This window comes from Rutilus rutilus (assembly GCF_951802725.1).
Source record: "Rutilus rutilus genome assembly, chromosome: 5".
Taxonomy (NCBI): Eukaryota; Metazoa; Chordata; class Actinopteri; order Cypriniformes; family Leuciscidae; genus Rutilus; species Rutilus rutilus.
In genome coordinates, this window is record NC_140213.1 from 40,814,661 (window position 1) to 40,837,391 (window position 22,731).

Below are 22,731 nucleotides of genomic sequence, written 5' to 3' on the forward strand. Positions count from 1 at the left end.
TTGATGTTGTTATATTACAGTAATTAGATGTGATCTCCTTCAGTGTGGTTGGTGCAGATGAATGGATGGAGACGTGTGTGTTTGCCGTGCAGGACTAGAGGGAATGTCAGACGTGTCATTGATCTCTGACAGCTATGATAGCGAGTCTCTGATCCTCTAATTCCATATCTGCCTGTAGGGAAAAACAGCAACACACAAGTATGTTTCAGCCGCAGTGTGCACAGATGTGTATATATGAGGTGTTTCTCCCTAAACTAATCAGTCCAGATAGGACGTCGGTGGAGTTTGTGTACGTTAATCATTGTTGTGATCTTCCTCGGGGTCTTCATCGCTCCTTACATAAGTTTATTTTGGACAGACGCTCTTGTCTGTCCTCTGAGACTGTGAATATTTGCTGAATAGGAAGTCATATTTTTCTCTGCACAGGATATACAGTGTTGGGCGTTGGCATGCGCTGCAGGAAAAGCAGCTTGAACCCCACCTCTTCCATCCCTTTATCATCCAAACGACTGTCATGTCCTGAATGCCCACGCTAAAAATACTCTATATTCACTCGGTGTCTGGTTGATTTTGATGGCTTTTAAGTGCTGGGATATCATTGCTCAGTCAGCGTGACTTTAAATCAAGCCTCTTCATTTTCCAACGGCTGTTTCGCTCCAGCACAGCAAGGTTCCTGCTTAAACTAGGCACAGAAAAGCCTAAACACAAAGGGTACCTTTCTCCAATATTCACTCGCTTCCCTTCTCTTCCTTTAAGCCTCTTTTGTGTGATTTGAGGTTAGAGGGCTTGAGTCAGCACTGTGTCTCTCTCTCTCTCTCTCTCTCTCACACACACACACACACGCACACACACACACAGGCACAGTGGCTCTCTGTTTCTCTACTTAACAGTGTCATACTGCGCCTCAACACAGAACTGCTGACGATAGTAATACACACACTTCTTCCTTCTCCTGTATTTTTTTCCATGCGGACAGACTTACATTGTTACTTCTCTGTCAGGAAGGTTGGCATAGTTGTGAAAATGGCTACACTTTACAGCAAGTGTTCACATTGTTTAATACATTAGGTACCACAAAGTAACAATGAACGACAGCTTTTATTATTCTAGGTTAATGTTTATAAACGTGCATAATATTGTTCACTTGTTAAGTTATGTTTGTTTATAATGCATTAACTAACATTAAATTATGTATGTTGTGAATGGGTAAAAATGTATTGGTATACACTACCATTCAAAAGTTTGGCCAAGGATTTTATTCGGCAAGGACACATTAAATTGGTCGAATGTGACGGGAAAGACTTTTACATTGTTACAGATATTTCTATTTTTAACAAAGTTCAATTGAACAACATTTATTCATCAAAAAGAATCTGAAAAGAAAAATGCATACATTTTTTTTCAACATTGATGAGAGTAAGAAATGTTTCTTGAGCAGCAAATCAGAATATTAGAATGATTTCTGAAGGATCATGTGACACTGAAGATGCTGAAAATTCAGCTTTGCATCACAGGAAATAATAAATTCGTTTATTTACATTTTCAATTGAACTTTTTACTGTATTTTTGATCAAATAAATGCTGCCTCGGTGAGCATACATTTTTTCAAAAGCAAAAAAAAAATAATCTTTTGCATGGAAGCGAATGTAGAAATGAATGTTTACCTAAATAATTGCCATTAACGTGTTGTACGTTGTAATTTCAAGATACCTACTGCACTAACTATTGTTATTATAAAATATTACCAAAAAACTATGGCTGCAATTAACTACTATTTTGATAATCAGTTAATTTGTCGATTTATGTTGATTATTTGCATGATCAATTGGACAAAGAAGCCACATTTTATGCTTATTATTTTATCGAAAATATTTTTATTTTATACAATAGGCTTTATTTATGAAACATGCAGAACTAATTTGAGCATAAATCGTTTGCAAAGCTATTCTTGCTTTAATATTAGATTGGATGAAATGATTTATGAACAATTAGTTCTGCTTGTGTTTCGTGAATAAGGCCCATTGGTTGCCAAAAAAAGTTGAAAATGTTAAAATATAAGAACAACACAGACCCAGTAATCTCGTCAACTATTCACATGATTGAAATGTTGTTAAACAGCTTCTTTCTCCGGCCACACACACACACACACACAGACACACTTGGACCCTCCGTCTGTTGATTCTTCCCAGCAGCCCATAGGTGTGTGTGTGTGAGCAGGGCTCAAAAAGGGCTCGCCAAGTGCCAAATGCAAGTAAAAATTGGATTTGGCAAGTAAATGAAATATATTTCCTCACCAGTTGGCTGGTAACTTTATTAGGAACTGTAACATTGCAAGGTTTAATAGAATTGTAAATTGTTATTCTGACACTTTTTCCTGAAATATTTACCATTATGCTGGATGCATAATATTTTTTCTTATTCTTTCCAGAGCTCCATGTAGCAACAATAAGTAAAGAATGCTAAAAACAGTTTCATGGTTGGTAAGAAAAATGTAAGACCTGTACATTTTAATTCACCCATCACTGGCAGGTAAACAGTTACATTTGGACACGGCAAGTTTGCATGAATGTGTGAATGATAGCCTTTAGGACAGTGAGCACCATTTGTGTGGACACCACAGACTGATGTAACCTCACTGCTAGTGGTTCAAGTGTGGAGCAGCGTTGTGTAGTTCTGTGTTGTCTAAGTGCTATCGATCACAGAACCAGCCAGATTTACTGATGCTTGTTCTGAGCTCCAGTGATAGCTTGATTGATTGTCTAGTGTCTCTGGTCTTATCGCAGAACTTGACTGACGTTGAGACTGAGCTCCATGTAAGCCCTCAGAAACACACACACAAATCTGTACTTTATGGAAATGAAAGCTTGCGTATTTCTGTACGTTTTTATGTGCCAGTTGCACAACGCACTCAAACGGAGTCGGAGAGAAATCTGCCCTCTGTCTTCCTGTTTCTGTTCCACTTGGCTTTCCGTCAGCTCGCTGTACGTGAGTGAGTAACACAACATTGAGTGGTTCTGGGAAACCTGTGTGTATGTCCACTTAAACTAATGATTTCCACATGCGCCAGTCACAGCTCTGCTTTTCTAATTATAGATCCTCATTTCTAGGACCCTAAAAATAGGACTTTGCTCCCCATTATTACAGTACAGTCACACACCTCGCTCTTCGTCGGGTCAAGCCGTGTGTCTGTATGTGTGTGGACAAACTTAAAACCTCACTTTAATTCAAAAATCGAGTAAAAAAAAAGATATATTGAATAATATATTTGAAATATTTTATAATATTTCAAATACATGTACTCATATATTAAGAATTTAATGTAAGAAATATTAATATTAGTTATTTATAAAAATGTAAATGTTATAAATATTATACACATGCATATTTATATATTTAATATAGCTAATTAGTTACTAGAGACGAACCCTAAACGTATTTTATTATTTGTTTTTAGGGTTATGTTTAGCTACTTTTCCATTATTTTTCAATGTAAACACTAGACGTCTCGCATCTTTTGCAGTGTCTCATGTATGATGACACGGCGTTCAAAAAATTCGAAAGGTCAAAATTTCTAAATGCGTCTCTAGACCTTGCACATTTTTTGTTCCACTGACCTGCGTCCCACATTTTTAACAGCAAAAAAGGCGTTCTGTGTGAACTTGCGTGTGTTATTGCCGGGAACTGTACCATCACTGTTGTGTGGTTTGCTTGAATAGGAAATGTGTTATTCTCGATTTATATACTGTATAAGTTCACACAAACAAAGCGAGAAGTGTTTTGGTCTGAGCAGTAATATTAATAGTTCCCGACTAGTGAATGCTGTTGATATCTGCACATGTTGCAGTATTCAACTTGCATGAGTCTTTGTTTCATGATTTCTAGTTCTCAGTCTTTCTCACGCACAGGGCAGTATATAGTGAGTAACTGGTTCCTCAGACTCTTGTTTAGATGCAAATGAGTAAAACTCGTTTCATAACAGCAGTGAGTTACATGCCATGTTATCTCAGCCATCACAATTCTTTTAGTTTTATGTCACATACTGTAAGCCATCAATGCCTCATGTCTTGGGCTGTGTTTAGAAACCTGGGTTAAGTGCCTTGCTCAAGGGCACAGTGGTGATGGCTCATGATGATGCTCTCTTTATATAGAAACATTGCCTGCCCTCAGCTATTCCACATAACTAGAATTATATTGCCTGATGAAATCCACAACCAGACATCATTAGCACTATGCTCTAACACACAAGTTTTCAAACTGGAGCCTGAGGGACCCCCACAGTGAGTGCTAGCGGGGCCTTGGAAAATTGTTATATACATTTTTAAACAATTACTTTTTTTTTTTTTAACTCCATGACCCTACATAAGTCAAGGGGGTTGGAAAATGAATAGGTGGATTGACAAAAATCACGCAACAGGATATAAACAGGAATATAATTTTGGAAACAACATGTCTAAGTAATGTGGCAAGTAATTTATTTTCTCACACAATTTACATGGATCTTTATATATCTACATTTATATTTTACAAAGTGTGTACTTCACATTAGGATCGTCATATTGGTGAGTCCTTAGCATCAAAAAGTTTGAAAATCCTGCTTTGACCAAATGAGCAAATGACTGCCTCAGTGTGGAGTTCAAACTAACTATCTTTCTGTTACTAGCTCAGATCTCCACCCACCCATAATGAGGTCACAGTGAGCAGAGGGAAGCTTGTTCTGGTCTAAATGGAGAAGGCCAATTCAGGATTTCATTAGCAGACCTGAAATGACCTGTTCCGTCTCCTCACAGCTGGACAGCGTGTCAGCCGGTCCTCACGCTATAATGAATGCATGTTAACTGAAGTGAGGGTTCGATATCACGCCCCCCTCACCGCCGGACACATCAGAGCGCTGCTGCTGTGTGCTCCGTCTCCCGGCTAATGCTTCTGACAAAACCAGGCCACTCTTCACTCCCCTGGCATCTAAAAATGTGCCGTGGCCCGAAAGAGAGTTTCCTGCATGTCAGTGTGTGTGCTCCTGCCAAAACAGATGCATATTCTCCGAAGTGGCTGCATGTTAAACAAGCGATCACAGAAAGGCTTCATCTCGGGAGGCTGTAAATATGTGGCGACGAACTGTGGTTGGGCCTGATGGTATTGTATCGGCACCTTGAGACGTTCAGCTGATGTTTATTTATACCTTTTTAATATTTCCTTCAAGCGTTTCAACCATTGCGATGACCTACAATCAAGCTTCAGCTGCAGAATCACACATAAAATATTGAGTGTGTTTATTTCAATTTTCAAAGCAGCGCTCAACTTTTTGGGTGGAAATCACCACAGACTCTTTTAAAATGTCAAATCAGCCCTAGCTGTTTAGACACTTTACCTCCCTCCTGTTTTTCTGTGGTTCTCGAGAGCTCCATCAGCCTCCATTCAGCCTGTCAATGAGACACAACTAGATCACTTCAGCCCTCGTCAGGCCTCATCTTCAAACCATGGTTTGTGACGGCTCCTCTACTTGTGCGAGGAAGTGTATTTCCGTCCGCGTTGACGTGCAGCTGCTGAGCCTCAATTGTCTGAATGTTGAGGGGAAAGCTGGGTGATGCTATCCATTCCAATATTGTGGAAACAGATGGGGAAAGTCACTTTGGGGGCCACTCCAGACCCCCTTCCAAATTTCACTGCCCCTGCCGGTTTCCCTTGAAATACAAAGAGAAAACCCTTTCAGGAAGGAAATTAGGCTCGTTAGACGCAAAATGGCTGGAAGTGATTATAGTAACTCACTCTTATCGGTTATGCAGATATAATGAGACCATAATTAGCTAAGGAAAGCTTTACGGATTTGTGCAACCACCAAACTGGCCTCTTATGTTAATATGTGAGCGGAATGAGGATCGGAGCAGAATGTGAGTGAGAGGAAAAAATGGAGAGAAGGGAGCAGGCGTTGGCTCTGAAGATGGGAAATGTACTGACAGCTTGGAACTGGGACACTTGTAAGGTGAACAAAGTGTGACAGCCTTGTGCTCACAGGGCAGAGACAGACGAGTGACGGCTACATGTACATACCGCACACTCGGTGCTGACTTAATCTGAGATGATCCTTTTAGCAGTGCTTTTATAAATGAATTTAACCAACAGATCACCTACAGCCCATTCGCTGACAAAATTAGAAAGTATTTTCTTGATCTGGCAAGCTCCAATCTGATTGGCTGACTGTGCAACTTCTGGGAATAAGGGCTTTTTATGACTCTGGAAACAATTCTGGGTTGATACTGTGAGGGCTTTTGAGGTTGAACGTGCTGCAGTGTGAGCTGCTGTGTCTGTACATTCAGTCAGCACATTTTCCGCCATGTTTTTCAGTTTTCTACACAACCATTTTTGGAGGTTGTGGCACCATTATATTCTTTTTTTAATGCCAGTCTGTATTTTATGTAAGTTTTGTATAAAAAAAACACACAAAAAAACAAGGAAGTGAACCCCCTAGCAACTACTTTGAACATTTTAGCAATGACATAGCAATGTCCTGGCAACCTCCCGGATCACCTGCTGGCATCATGGAAGCAGGTTTGGCACAATTCTTGCATTCACTGTTGTCTATTGTCTGTGTTTGTGAAAATATAATAGTCGTCCTGTTACCTGTTGGGTTGTATGAGATAACAACATGATTGTATCCTGAAGCACTGCAAAGACTGATAATTCTGCACTAGGAGCGTTCAAGACTTCAAATGAGTTGCCCAGTTTATTTGTATCTTGAGGATGCATTTTCTGCATTCCAGTCTTTCTGAGTCTGTTCCACATCTTGTCTAAGACACACACACACACATGCACATACATTCAGTATATACACTGATATGCTCAGACTCACAGAATATAAAGGTTATTTTCCAAGGCCAGTCTTGTCACAGACTCTCGGGGAAGCTTAGAAAGGACAAACCACACACATATGTTTCTTAGACAGTTTCCCCAGCAACTACTGAACATGCAAAAACAAACCCTGTCTGTGTGTGTTTGAGATGTAAGGCTTTATCTCTTCACATGTCTCCTTACATCTTTCTCCCGCAGAGCTCAGTTGAATTCACAGTTGGGCTCAACACTTTGTCCGTCTATGCTGAAAATATCTGCACTGTTACTTTAGGTGAGAACTGGAGCAGAGAGGAGAACTGGTTCCTCATGGGTTCACAATTGAAATAAATAGTATAAATACATTTAAATAGTTAACCCTAGATTCATATAATTTCACACTGTATATTTGCAAACCTGGGTTCGAAGATTAAAGTACAATTTACACACCAAACTGCATATTTAAGTTAAATGAAACCAAATTTTTTATTGAACGTAATTTTTTTTTAACTTGATTTACTCAATTTTAATGAAAGCACCTGATATATATATATTCCAGTCTTCAACTGTCCAATTTTGGTGAGCTCGTGCAAATTGTAGCCTCTTTTTCCTATTTGTAGTGGAGATGAGTGGTACCCGGTGGGGTCTTCTGCTGTTGTAGCCCATCCGCCTCAAGGTTGTGCGTGTTGTGGCTTCACAAATGCTTTGCTGCATACCTCGGTTGTAACGAGTGGTTATTTCAGTCAAAGTTGCTCTTCTATCAGCTTGAATCAGTCGGCCCATTCTCCTCTGACCTCTAGCATCAACAAGGCATTTTCGCCCACAGAACTGCCGCATACTGGATGTTTTTCCCTTTTCACACCATTCTTTGTAAACCTTTGTAAACCCTAGAAATTGGTTGTGCGTGAAAATCCCAGTAACTGAGCAGACTGTGAAATACTCAGACCAACCCGTCTGGCACCAACAACCATGCCACGCTCAAAATTGCTTAAATCACCTTTCTTTCCCATTCTGACATTCAGTTTGGAGTTCAGGAGATTGTCTTGACCAGGACCACACCCCTAAATGCATTGAAGCAACTGCCATGTGACTGGTTGATTAGATAATTGCATTAATGAGAAATTGAACAGGTGTTCCTAATAATCCTTTAGGTGAGTGTATATCCTAGTGAAACGGCCTCTCGAACAAGAACAAATGACGGGTGTTGACTTGATTTTGTCCATCGGAAATTGTTTGGATCGTTGGATCATTGTGGTTTGCTGCTGCTGTGATCTCATGTGAGTGACAGGTTGTCCTGCCCTCGCACCAATAAACACATCATCAGAGAAGAGAAGAGATGTTGCTGCATAATGGAGAGGAAGTTATTTTAATTAAAGATTACGAGGGCATATAAATATAAAAAAATAATGATGTGCACAGATAAATCATTAATAATAATTACTGGAATATTCCATAAAAAATTCCACTTTGATTTCATGGAGACTAAGTCGTCTTCTAATGGCAAAATGAATACAATAACAGGAAAAGCAGAGGGATGTTTTCTAGCACTTTGTTTTCTCTAGATGCTGAAACTAAACTCTGTGTGTTTCGGTCTCTGTTTAAAGTGTATGAATAATTAATGAGATAAGTACTGAGGCAGATTGTGATTGGTTGTCTGTGTAACAGGGATATTGCGAACACCCTTTCATTAAAAGTGTCCCTAACCCAGAGTTATGCATAGTGTGAAAATCCTAGAAGACAGTGTGAAGTGCACACGTGAAAACTTGAAGCTACACCTAACCAACACTGCACTGGATGCATTAAACAGTACTCTTATGCATGGAAAAGACTACACAACATTTAAAAGTCTGAACAGAAAAACTGCATCATACACCAAATGACTGAGGATCACACACTACCAGAGTTTCAGGTCATTACGAGCATCAACTCTTGCAGAAACGCATTCCTCATTGCTAGGAGACACATTATCAGCTCAAAAATGTTAAACATGTTTAACGTCCTCTTAGTCTGTGCCATCTTACACTTCTCAATTTTCTGTCAAATCTGCGGACTGGCTTTCGGCAACTACCGTTGACTTGTCCGGACTGTAAATCGGGACGAAAATCTGGGCAAAACTTGTGTAGTATATTGTAGCCTTTAGAGTATTTTTAGAAATTTGAAAGAGTGCTTTTAGCAAACGACAAAGCAAGTTTGTTTGTGTATATGAAAGGCTCAAATCACAGCTTAGGGTCTAGGCGGGGCTCTAAGTGTCTCTAAGTCCAGGTGGCTGATCACAGGGGCCAGGGGCCTGGAGCATAAAAGGTCTTTGAACTCTAGGTCTTAGCGCTGCAGGTGTGTTTATGTGTACGAGTGTATGTTCATTAGTCGTCTATGAGCAGGTTGTTCACAGGATGTAAATCTGTCGTTCGTCGTATTAGGGGCGGAGCAGAGATGCTAAGATGCCTCATATTCCAACCTAAACTGCTATTTAAAGATCAAAAAGAGGAAGGAAAAATATGACCCTATCATAATTATGGGATCATATTTAGAATAAACACACTAACCAAGGGAGAGCCTGATGCCTGATCTCTTTGGCAATACTTCATTTGTATGTGACCGTCCTTCACAGGAAATGCGGCTTTTGCAAATGACAGTGTAGATTTTTCTTCAGTCTAGATTGTGCTTTTTCACATGTAACATCCAAATGTTATGCTGCAGTACACAGTTTGATGTTGTAATGATTCTGAAGGATATATTTAAATATCTCTTTCTATGCCTCACAGTAGTACATTGAATGTAAGGATTAAAATTTTATTATTATTTTAAATTTTTTTTTTTTTACAATTGGTGGTTTGATGCTGAGCCATCTGTGCTTTACAGAGAATTAGAGATGCAGCTTCTCTGAAATGGGATTAGCTTTGCATTATAGCAGTTATAGCAACAGTTATAAAACCCAAACCCAGTCTGACCTTTAGATCTTTGTCTCTAAATTCGTCATTAAAGCAATCTCATTTAAAAAAAAAAGATTAAAAAATAAATCTATATAAGTGTACCAGTCAACCTCACCTTACTTTTAAGCAAGGACACATTCAATTAATCAAAAGTGACAGTAAAGACATTTATAATGTTCCAAAACTTTTCTATTTCAAATAAATGTTGTTCTTTCTATTGATCAAATAATCCTGAAAAGTCACAATTTCCACAAAAATATCAAGCAGCACATTGATAATAACAAATGTCTCTTGAGCACCAACTATTAGAATAATTTGTGAAGGATCATGTGACACTGGAGTAATGATGCTGAAAATTCATATTTTTAAAACATATTCCAGTAGAAAACAGTTATTTTAAACAGAAAGTTTATTTTGAATAAATGCAGCCTTGGTGAGCATAAGAGACTAGTGTATTTCCAAGTACCTGTGAGCAATGATGGCTGGTTTCAGATCACATAATCCTTACACCAGTTACCATTGAGATGAATGAGAGCGTTAACAGATTTCTAGTTATTATAGACCTCCTTGATCATGAGATGAACGTTAGAGTTGTGTCGCTTGTGGAAGTTTTTAATAGCAACTTACATTTTTATCTTTGCTGTGTATGCGCATGAGTGTTGGTAGCTCTTTTTACTGTATATATTTTTGATTGTGCAGATACGAGTGAAAGCATTAGCTACATAAACATTATCTGTTTAAATATGCGTGTGGAGTATGTGCGTGTGAACGCTGTGTGATTTGATGTGTATTGTGTAACCCTGCAGTCTCTCCTCTGGCTGTTCTTCCAGTTTCCGCTTGTCAGACAGAATGTGGGTCAGTGAGGCTGTGCTGGGGTCTCATGGAGGACGTGCGCGGGGGGTTTATGACCGCGGTTCGCAGGCCCAATCCCGCACTTGCTCGTAAATATCTGGTCTGCAACTAGGCCGGAGTCCGTACCTTAGGCAGAAAAAGCCCATTAGATGAGTACGAGCAAACAGGCTACTGATATAATAGAGATGAAGCGTTCGGGGTTAGCTGGCGTCCGTCTCCCATGGTGTCTTCTCTTATGATGTCACAAAGGCTGTAATTACTCAGAGTGGGGATGAAGAGACTTGTCAACCGACTGCTGTTCAATGGTGAGTTTATGAGCCACTCTGTGAACTTACGATGACATAAACTGAAATAATGAGGTTGGGGAATCTACTTCCTGTCTTGAAAGGAATCGCAATAGGATGTTCCAGCCTTTTCTTCCCCCTACACAAAGTGCTGGGACATGTTGACACTGTGTGTGTTTGTGTGCCTTTAAATGAGATGATAACAAGACTATGGTCATGGGAGAACTCTGACTGCAAATAAACCACTAAATTCACAGACTTCTGGGCTACTGTTTCGCCCTGTGCATCCTGTTTCCCTTTAGGCTTCAGTGCCAGTTTGTGTGTGTTTTTGCTTTTTAGGTGCCCATGTTGGCATATAGTACAGTATATTGAATTGTATTGGCCTGTGACTGTGTTGTATGTATATCTGTTACATCATCTTTCTCTGTTTGAGCACTATGGTTGATGAAGCAAGATACAGTCACCTTGGCTCCGCGTTTAGCATTCTGGCCAGCGTTGTGTACTCTGGTCTGGCTCCTGGCCCAACGTTCACATCGACGTTGCTGCATGGCACACAGGATTGACTATCAGTTGAGCCCTGATTGTATATTGATTCCCTGTCAGAATAGGTTTAAGCAGTGTTCCTGTTTCTCTCTGTGTGTACATACTGGTTCTGTTGACTAAGCTGTTATATGTTAGCTGTGTGTGTCTAAGATATGTTCGAACTGAAATGATTTCACAGATACAACAGGTTTCCAGGGATTTGAACTACAGTAATTTGTTTGTTTACACTTGAAGTAAAAATATTAGCTAATCAGATCAGAATAGCTGGTGTTTAATATTCAGATATATGGAGCAGAATGAATATATATATATATATATATATATATATATATATATATATATATATATATATATATATATATATATATATATATATATATATATTTATATTTATATTTATATTTATATATATATATTATATACTGTATATATACTGGATACATACACACATTTATTTATTTATTTATTTATTTATTTATTATTATTATTATTATTATTTTTTTTTTTTTAAGTATTCACACAAATTAAATGTTCATCAGTCTTTAAAAAGACAATTGAATACCATCCAAATTCTAGAAATGAGCCTCCACATAAAAAAAATTAATAAAAAAAACTACATAGTCAGTGTGAAGTAGTTTATATTGTTGATTTGGTCATATTAAAATCTTTTTGTGAAATCTTATTGTTTTTCATGCCGATATTTGTGACTTTTAATAAGCTTTCACTCGTGCAGCAGTCATGTCTCCCCATATGAAATTTGTAAGTTTGTGGATGCAGCTATAACGGAGGGAATATAATTACATTATTGATTTTGCCATTATTGATTTTTACTTTTCGCTGCCTTTTTTGCTCCCCAACATTATTTTTGTGTTGTCTGGCTAGACGGCGGCTACCGTAGGGAAAGATCTGCACTGAAACAGCGGTTATATGAAACAATATTATATTAAAACATTATAATATTCATGTATAATTAATAAAACATTGAAATAATTTACTTTTATTGATTAAACATAGCCAAAGAATGCAAAGGGTTCTAAAGCTGATTAAGTTTGGATCATTTACAGGTTTGATTTGTTTAACATTTTTGGTCTTACTATTTTATGTTTGACTTTACTATTATTATAAAACATGGAAAATGGTAATAATAAAGAATGATTTCCTGTCCTCCTATTTACTTCTAGGAATTGAACTGGCATTAAATTAAACCTGCATATGTGATAAAACATTCCTCTTTGTTTCCTTTTTTTCCCCTCTTGCATGTTTTTTCCTTCCTGTTTTGCTCGTTGAATAATGTTGTTCTCACAGATGTTAATGCATTTTGTCAGACCTTTAGACATTAGTCATGTGTGTCTGATTGTGGATCGCCTCATTCCTCTGTGTGCGCATGTACAGTGCGTTTTGAACACACAAGTCCTGTTAAATCGACTTGATCACAGTGACGAAACTGTCTTGCAGTTCATTAAGAAAGTAATGAAGTCTTTTTACCCTGCGGTGAAGTAATACAAGTTCACAGCCTTTATTTTCAGCTTGAAGCAAGACTGTGTTAATTGAACAATTTTAATTTGAATGACATGACATTGTGATTATTCACTGTATTTTTAAACACCTCTTTACCCAAACTTTTTATATTTAGACTTCCATTCATTTCGTATTCTGAAAACAAATGTACCATCTTCCTGTACACACATACACGTACACACAATTTTCCTTCTCGTTCCTCATGGCAGGCTTTCTCCTATGACTCGCCTGAGCGTGAAACCGTCTGTTCTAGGACACCCCGGTACCCTCTAATGCACCCCAAGGTCCTATTGCCGGCCCTTATTCCCCCTGCAGACCCCCAGCACACTCACTCACTCCCCCTGGCACCCACATATGAGAGGGAGGGCCGCTGGTCTGGACTCTTCAGCTCTTTCATTCCACAGATCGTTTAACATTTCATTACTGCAGCCAAGCGCAACCTCAGTGTCAAGATGACTTTGGTTACGTTCAAAACACATCTTTGTTCCAGCAGAATGTTGCGAGAAACACACCAGCCATGTTATCGCCAACATAAGATTGCCTCTACCTCCACTTTGGATCATCATTTTATATCTTCCTGCATTTATTAGAAAAAAACTTTAAAATCCAACCAAAATGTCACTGGAGCCTTTAAATACACGTTTTAGCCCTTCCCGGTTAGAACAGCCATTTATAATATTTGAAAATCCTGATCCAAAATATGTGTATCTTCCTTCCTCTAGTGTGAAGAGGCCAGCGGGCATGGGGAGCATCCTGAATCGCATCGGGAACAAAAAGCAGAAGATGAGCACTTTGGAGAAGTCTAAGATGGACTGGGATGCCTTTAAAACAGAGGAGGGCATTGCAGACGAGCTGGCAATCCATAATCGAGGCAAAGAAGGGTATGTTTAAGCCTCATTAGTGACCCAGACAAACACATCATCTCATATTATCTCCCATTAGTGTCTCACACTAGCTTCCGAGATTTTCATCAGAGCTGAATAAATATCATTAAGTGTCTTAAGTGCTTAAAGCCACAACGTGCTGGCGTATTGTATTTCACTGCAATTTTTATCATACATTACAATTCATTAATTATTCACTGAAGTTAACTGAATGTATTTGGGGTAAAACCATATGCTGCACATGCATTTGATTAACATGCTGACCTTTGCGGTTGACTAGGGATGAGCATATAGAGAAATTTTGCCAAGTACAAAGAAGTTAGTTTATTCTGTACTGGCCAAATTATAAGACGGGCCATTACTGTTTCTCTGTCGAAATATCTGTGTTGTCTCTTGTTGGTTTTCTGCATACGTGCTCATACATGTGTAGGAGAGATGTGGGTGCTAAATATGTGGCCTTGCAGTGCAAGTGTCTGCTCCCACACCTCTCATTGGTCGATTGAGAAGAGATATACAATGTTCAAGTTTTTAATGAACATTTTTCTAATCTAAAAAAATGACATGAATTTCAGAATGTCTTTGTCCTCTTTTGCTTTAAAGTCCCCCTGCAGTCAATAATGTTGACTTAAAACTTATCTTTGATAATCAAAATGACCTATTTAAAAGCTTTTTCTTCATGCCTTAAAATAGTTTGACTGTAACTCCATGAATTTGCAAATCAGTCCCTGCCTCCTATCAATCACACCGGCTCAGACTACCTGATCAACTTGGTCAACTGTAGTAAACACACACAATGGCATGAGGAAATATTGGTATAATTCAGCCATTTATGTTTAAACCAGAAACTGATCCAGAAGTAAAAGAGAAAGCGAATTAATACAGGGTTGTCTACAAGTTGATGTATCAGAATAGAAATGCGTTTTATCGCTCTCTACAACGCCGGACACATAACGGTAATTGATATGATTAGACTTTAGCTTTGGTTATTAAACAGCTAATAATGTGTTGCTAACGTTACATAATCCCCTATTCGCCGTCTCAGAATCAGACAGCTGCCTTCTAAAAATCAGTATCCTTAGAAAAGCTTTGAACATCATGGGAAGTCAGTGGAGAAAAGCTGCGCCCCGCATGTTGACGGGATGGGTTACATGTTTGTGACAGTGGCAGTTTCAAACCGGGTTTTGTAGACTGTCTTTGGTACACTGCGGTTTTAAGGAGAAATACTCAGCAATGGTTTTTGACTGATAAATTCGCACATGGTTTGTCTTGTTAAAAACACCACAGACATATAAATAACATTAAAAACCTGATTTTCACCAGAGGGGGTCTATAATGACTTGAGCTGCACAAGTTTGTGTAAAGCCTGATGATCGTTTTTGAATTTTAAATTCCCTACATTTTAATTCAGTTTTACTCGAACTAAAATGGCGTTTGGGTGAGTTAAGTAATCCGGCAGTAAAGGTCTTCGGTTTACCAGTGTTCATTCACTGTTCAGCTTAAAGGTGCCTTGTGTAAAAATAAATAAATTCATACTCCACATTCCATACCAGATGGGGGCAGTATACCTCCAGAAAGTGAGTTGGTCTACTCTAGAGTATGAATATCTTCAAGCTACTCCCCTTCACCTTTACCAGTGAATATGTTCATATTCGTTTTCTTCATATTACATTTTTATTGTTAGTTTGAATTACATTAATTTGACAGACAGCATTCGCTGATGTTGACCAAGCTAGCGCCAACGTAACCAGAGCTTCCAACTATCACGCATTAACCGTGAGACACGCAAACACTTTTCACACGCTCTCACCCCACACATCAATTTTCTCACGCACAGAAAAATCGCGAAGCAAAGAGGACACGGATACCGACAGACTAGACAGAGCAGGTTAGTTATGATATAAAAAAAATCTCAGCTCTCAGATTCTGTCAATTTTATCACGCAATTCAAACAATAAATACCGTTTTGGCGCTTGTAAATGTTACACGACAGATCCCTAGCGCACGTAAACCGAACATCTCTACTAGCTAATAATAGTAAAAAAAACACGAACACTGAAAGATACAGTAACGTTAGGCTACAACTTACCAAAATGTATTCCTCATACATAATATCGACCAATCAGTGTTTTTTATCAGCGTGAAGAGGTCAATAACACAGCTGGAGAACAATTATGTCAGATTTACCTCAGGAAAGCCATTTAATATAACTTACATAATATAGGTCACGTAGTTGGCAAGAAAAAAAGAGCAATAGAGATTGTGCTATGTGTACTATATTACAATACTGTATTTATGAACGTTATATACGTTTATCGAACAGCCTTCGATACATTTCTATGTTATAACTTCCCGAAAATCTACACAAACATATAAAACAAACTTCTAACGAAATACTAACAGCATCTTACTTACCAATCCAAAAGAAATGTTGCAAGTTCGGAGTCAAACCTCATTTTTTTCATGTCCATTAGTTGTCTCCAGCGATGGAAAGCAGTGCCAATGTTTACTCTGGTTCTGTTCCTTTTTTATCAGATTTTATTTGAATGTAGTAGTGGGGCTGTAGGCTACTTTCCACACGATTAACATCAGGTTCAAGTACACCCACAAGCCGTGCGAGTTATTCGTGTATTGCATGGCTGGTGGTTATGTTGCCCGCATACCGCCTCCCATGGCCGAAACTGGTATTACGACACCTGTCGGGCCGTGGCTAGTAATGCTAATGCTAATTTAGGTTGATATCTCTGCAGCACTATAACTTGACATTTTTTTAATGACATCATCGCCCTTATTTCTTCTCATTCTTTTGATGCGTGAAGCTCATTTTTTGGATATTTTTACCTCAATTTTTACATATGGCACCTTTAAGCTCAAGCGGTTCAACATTACATACATTGTTGACCATGATTGGGTTATTTGAAACAATCATCTTCTTTCTACATTTTTCTTAACATGCTGACATTTGCGGTTGACTAGGGATGAGCATATAGAGAAATTTTGCCAAGTACAAAAAAAGTTTGTATATTCTGTTCTGGCCAAATTATAAGACTGTTATACTACTGTTTCTCTGTCAAAAGATCTGTGTTGTCTCTTGTTGGTTTTCTGCATACGTGCTCATACATGTGTAGGAGAGATGTGGGTGCTAAATATGTGGCCTTGCAGTGCAAGTGTTGTTGTTTTTTTGTTTTTTTTTACTATCGTCACGTTTTCTTTCTCATCTTCGATATTGTTGATGAAAACAAAAAGCAAAGAATAAATGTGTTTGTCTGTAATTTTGAGATTAACACTGCCCTGCTGACTGGTCTAGGAATGGTATTCAGTACATCAGCAGAATGAATGGAGTGGGAGCTAAGCCAAGAGCACTTCATTTAAGCCTGCTTATCTTGCCTGTGATGGCTATCTTGAGGAGGAGGTGAGGAGTTGGATTTCAGCTTTACTCAAAAGCTGATGGTGCAAAGCTGGACCAAAAAGGCTTATACAAACCAGGGTCAGAACGTTTAAACTAGTGTTTACAGGAAGCAAATACCATTTTGAAATATTGACTTCTTGCTTTTATTTGAGCAGTTTCATCATAGTTCCTGTTTGAGCTGGAGTTGAAACAGGGTGAAGCTAAGTGGGGTTTAAAACCAGTAAAAATGCAAAAACAATCAAATGTATAATAGATATTTATGATTCTGCACTACTAATCAAATAAGTACATTTGTGACATTGATAATGTGACTACAGACAGTCAGATGTTCTTCCATTGAAGCACAAGATAGGAGAATTCTCAGATCATGCTGAAGAACATGATCATCAGGTTTGATACAAACTTGAAGAGTTCATGCAGCTCAAGTGCTGCTGTTATTAAACCTACATATTAGAACATTTTGAAATTCCTGTTAACTTTTCAAATTAGACGCTTAACCCAAATACCTATTCAAAAAAATAATTTGTAATGGGAAAATCCAATTTAAATTGAGCTTTGTCTCTTTCAAACTCAATTGTATCTTTGTAGAGTTTTGGCTGATTCCTGATCGACCAATCAGAAGTGTGCAGGCAGACACTTGCACAGCGAGGTCACATTCCCGCCCACATCTCTCCTACACAAGCACATATGCAGAAAACTGACAAGAAACACAATTCTGAACACATGAACAAACCGGACTGGAATTTTTCCTCCATTTTTCATTCCATCATAGTAATAATAAATAAAAGATGTAAGAGGAAAATCATTTTAAAAATGCAGTTCTCACCCTCCCTTCCCTAATGTTAAGTATGGGATTTCTGATAGAGGGTTTTACTTTGATAATATCTGATCCAAGAGACATACCCCTTCATCAATCTCCTCAACACACCACGTTCATCTCGAATGTATAATTAATACATAAAAGTCAGCCATGAAAAAGTTTACGCCAGCTGTAATGGAGAGTAGGTACTTAGTTTCTTTACATAGAAAGCTAATTTTTGCTCGTCCCCAGGGTTACTACCACAAGCCTAAATACATGGGCTTTTCTGGCAAATTACAACATTATGATACAAATTATTATGTTTAAGGGATTGAAAATAAAGTTCATAGATTAAGTATACTTACCCTGTCAGGACCGACTGTAGTACCAGTAATCTAGAGATCAGTTTTTATACCACAGAAGACTTCAAAAATTAAACAAGACCATAATTGAGATCTACACACACATAGTTTGTTTCTCTGCTCCATAGTCATAATTAGATTTCATTCATAGTGAGTTTCAGAAGGAAGTGAAATCTTTTGGCGGAATAAGAGCTTTACACGAGTGCATTAGTTTCTGGAGGTGAGTAATTGCAAGGTCCACTTTTGGGTTTCATGCCACAGCTGTGGCTGTAGATTATCTCAGTAGTGCATCAAATTTGTTGTTGACTTGCTTTGCTCAGAGTTGTGAATACCCCTCTATACTAACCCGGTCACCTAAGTTACCCATCCTACATTCCTCTGGGATAATGCTCCCAGATGCGTTTGGAGTAAAAACAAGGGAGGAGAGTCATTGCATCTTGTCCTGAGGGGATGATGATATAAAGTGATGTCATTTAGGCATCTAATGGCCATTCTGCTTTACTAGCGATAAAGAGATAGTTGCAGTGAAATTTAATTGGATCAGTGTTTTGGACCCCATTGACTTTCATTGTAGGCACCAAAACACCGAATTTTGGTTGAAACAAGTGATTACCCGAAAATTACTACTCCTTTAAATCCCACTGCACACACAGCACTGATGCTCTGGCTTTCTTTAAATAGCCTGATGCTCCTCTTCTCTGATATATAGATGAAAAGAACTGTGTTAGTTCTCCATCAGACAGTTGTAGGGAGTGGAACAGTTACTAAATTAAAAACCTGGCCTGGGGGTTTAAAAATAAAGCAGAAGAAATTATGGTCTGCCACTGTTTCCATATTTCTGTTTCTCTGAGAGGGATGTGGTTTAGGAGGAGGGCCGCTGAAGGGTGTGGAGGACGCACAGACTGGAAACGAGTATAGTGTGCAGGCCGCTAGGCCAAACTATATGCCCAGAGGACTGCAAGGGCTGTTTTCAGTGTCGCAGATCTCTCTCTCTTTTTGTTCTCACAAAATGTAGGACAACAAATGCACCCAGATCTGTCTGAGCTCACACGGTTGGTAAACCCAGGGTCTCAAGTCTCTGGAGGCAAACGGTTGGTTGGGCATCAGAGCTTCCAGAGCACTCTGGGATTGAGACACTGGGGAGAGTGACCCTCTGCTGGGATTTAGGGGGAACGGAGCACCCATGTGCCAGATTGTGCTCTTCAAAAATTGCAGGCAGAAAGCACAATGTTTACGGAATTGAATTAGGTTACTCTTAAACTAACATAAGCTCTTAAATGGGTCAAACCATGAAAAATAAACTGTTTCTTAATTATAAAAAATATGATTATAAAATATTCAGTGTACTATTGAAACATACTATATTTTTAATTTTTAGAATTAAACTTCTTCCTCAGTGGAAAAATACAAATTTACCCGTTCAGAGATGGCTATTCTGTGTTCATAAACATAGTATGATACATATTTTATATATATATATATATACACATCATATAAACACATATACTCATATTCACACACACACACATATATATATGTATGTATATGTGTGTATGTGTGTGTGTGTGTATATATATGTGTGTGTGTGTGTGTATATATATATGTGTGTGTGTGTGTATATATATATGTGTGTGTGTGTGTATATATATGATGTGTGTGTGTGTGTGTGTGTGTATATATGATGTGTGTGTATATATATATATTCCGATGCAAAAGCCTCTAAGTGCCATCTGAAATTTTCTTCTAGAATGATCATTTTTATCAAGCTTGTATATTTAAGTTCAGTAATTTCACTTAAATGACAATAAATAGGTCATTTTCATTTCCATTTAAGTGAAATTACTGAATTTAAATATACGAGCTTGATAAAAATGATCATTCTAGAAGAAAATTTCAGATGGCACTTAGATGAACACGCAACGTGTCTTTTCTTACATATTTTGATGTACATTCGAGAGCAACAGAATATCAAAAAAGTACAAATGTAGGGCAGGGACAGTTCATCGGTTGATTGGATTTTGAGATGTGGCCGTTGCACTCAGAAAATTGAGGCATTTGAACATGAGCTTGCAGGGGCAGGGTTTACGCGGACTAAATTATTGAAAAAGTCCAGAGAGAAGTCTGTCATTTCACTGGAAATCTGGTTATGATATTTTGATTAAAGATTACGAGGGCAATTTTTAAATTATTATTATAAATAAATAAAATGTATGCATGGACGGATTGTTCTCAATTAGATCAATAGCATTTAGAAATAGGTAAAATTTTATTTTATGCCTACTTGAAAAACACCATAAAGCCTTAAACCAGATTGTGTTTTGAGTATGTGGGTGTTTGTGTGCGTTTCACAGAGATCCCATTAGGACTTCAAACAAGACACAGGCAATCAGTTTTTGCTCTCTGTCTTCTTTTCATCATTGGTAGGGGCGTGATATGATATCTAATAAAATGTTCAGTCTCTGCTCCGAAGCATCACATGGCTGCTCCAAGGGTTTTCCTACTGTGCACACTGCTCTCCAGAACAATTCATTTAGACCTCACATAAAGCTTTGTGTAGGAGATGCCCTTCTGAACCTGAACCCAGACTATTATGAGCAAAACCACAAAACCAAATGATGTCAGCCTGAAAAGGCTGTTTTATTTTCTTTGTTCTCAGCACCTGCTCTCACCTTGAGTATCGGTGAATCTTGTAATGACAGTAAACAGGGAGGCTGAGTACATGCACATATAATCTGGATACAGGTTCACTAAAGCCACTATTTTGCTGTCTGAGACACATTTTGGCCTTTGATTGTTTTGAACTTACCTTTATATGGCATTGCCTGAATGACTTTCTTTCTTCTGTGGACCCCATTGAGTTTTATTGAATGAACAAAAACAGAAACATTCTTCAAAATATCGTCTTTTGTGTTCTGTCATATTAGATATGGAACAACACCAGGGTTGAGTAAATGTTTCAAGACCTGAACTGAGTATGTCAGATAAGGAAGACATCCAAATTGTGGAGAACCACAGTTGCGAACCACTTTTGACAGGAAGTAGCATTGTGGAGCGAGCATGCCGAAAAATATGCGTGTGAAATCACTGTACCTGTGTAGCCTTAATAGCTGACGTTTACCAACACCCCACTGTCCCCACTCACTGTTGTTGTGCTTCGTTCCAAGACAAAATGGGAAAGATGATATTCCGCATATTCAGTCATTGAACTCACACAGACACAAGAAACAGCAAGACCCAGTGTTTGTGTCATTGTCATTCTTGCATGTGCTTTATTTCCTTCAGCATTATCTCCACGTCCTCACCATCTCTTCTCTCTGCGTGTCTGTAGGTACGTGGAGCGAAAGAACTTCCTAGAGAGAGTGGACTTGCGACAGTTTGAGCTGGAGAAGAGCGTGCGTCTGAACAACATGAAACGGTGACAAGAGGAGACAGCAGACACATTCACTGATCACAACACAGACTGTCCCATATTCATATTCATACTCACCCTGCGTACGCTGTCGGTTTTCGTTGTCATATAAGTGGAAACATTTTTCAGATCTCTGGCCTGTAACAGCCCTCCAAAAACCTTCACAATCAAATGTTTGCTCATAGACAGCACCCACACCATCTTTTTCTTCAACAATTCCTTTGACCGATATTGCATGTCGTCCTCAACATGAAAGATAAACTGATCTTGAGTTTGTCTTCTCAAGGACTTTTCCTCAGAAATCCCATTTTACAATCCGCTGAAGTTCATCACACACACCTAACCATTCAATGAGAGTGACATTAATGGGGAAGAAAAACTCATCAAGATCCTCAGATAAGGGTTTTCCGCTTAAACTGAATTATTTTGCATAATTCATATCTTTGTTCTGACGGTGAGGCTTTTCGTAATATTAACGGCCAATATTGCATCCTATTTTGAGGCTGTCTACGCATAAGCATTCAGGAACCTTATTCTTTTATTTGATGGTAAAATGGGAGGGTGCAGTTGTCTTTGTTTTTTTTCCCCATGTATACTTACTACTGTCTTGAGAATTTATTTTGTTAAGAGTGCTTGTATGGTAATTACCCTGCCGTCATTTTAATCGCGTTTCACTGTTCGACAGAAATAAATCATGTCCGTTGATTTGGACACTTTCTTTTTAAATGAACCATGTCTTGCTGTTAATTACTCTGACTTAATAATTAATGGCTCCACCTCCTCCCTAAGGGCTTTTCCTTTTCTTTGCCAGCTTATGCCCTCCTTGATGCCCTACGCTCCATCTCCACCCACTGTCTGGACTGCTTTAAAAAAATAAAACAATAAAAACTATGTAGGAAAGGAATCAGCATGGTTTAAGTCACGT

At 38.4% G+C, this 22,731-nt stretch overlaps 1 protein-coding gene across 1 annotated transcript in view; it reads left to right on the forward strand.

Moving 5' to 3' along the window:
• cfdp1 (craniofacial development protein 1) overlaps positions 1-22,536 on the forward strand; it is a 28,173-nt gene extending 5,637 nt beyond the window's left edge. Inside the window, exons 6-7 of the mRNA XM_084408841.1 lie at positions 13,669-13,827; positions 21,726-22,536. Coding sequence (XP_084264967.1) covers positions 13,669-13,827; positions 21,726-21,816 — 250 coding nt within the window. The 3' untranslated portion in view covers positions 21,817-22,536. The remainder of the gene's footprint in view (positions 1-13,668; positions 13,828-21,725) is intronic.
• The last annotated feature ends 195 nt before the right edge of the window (positions 22,537-22,731 follow it).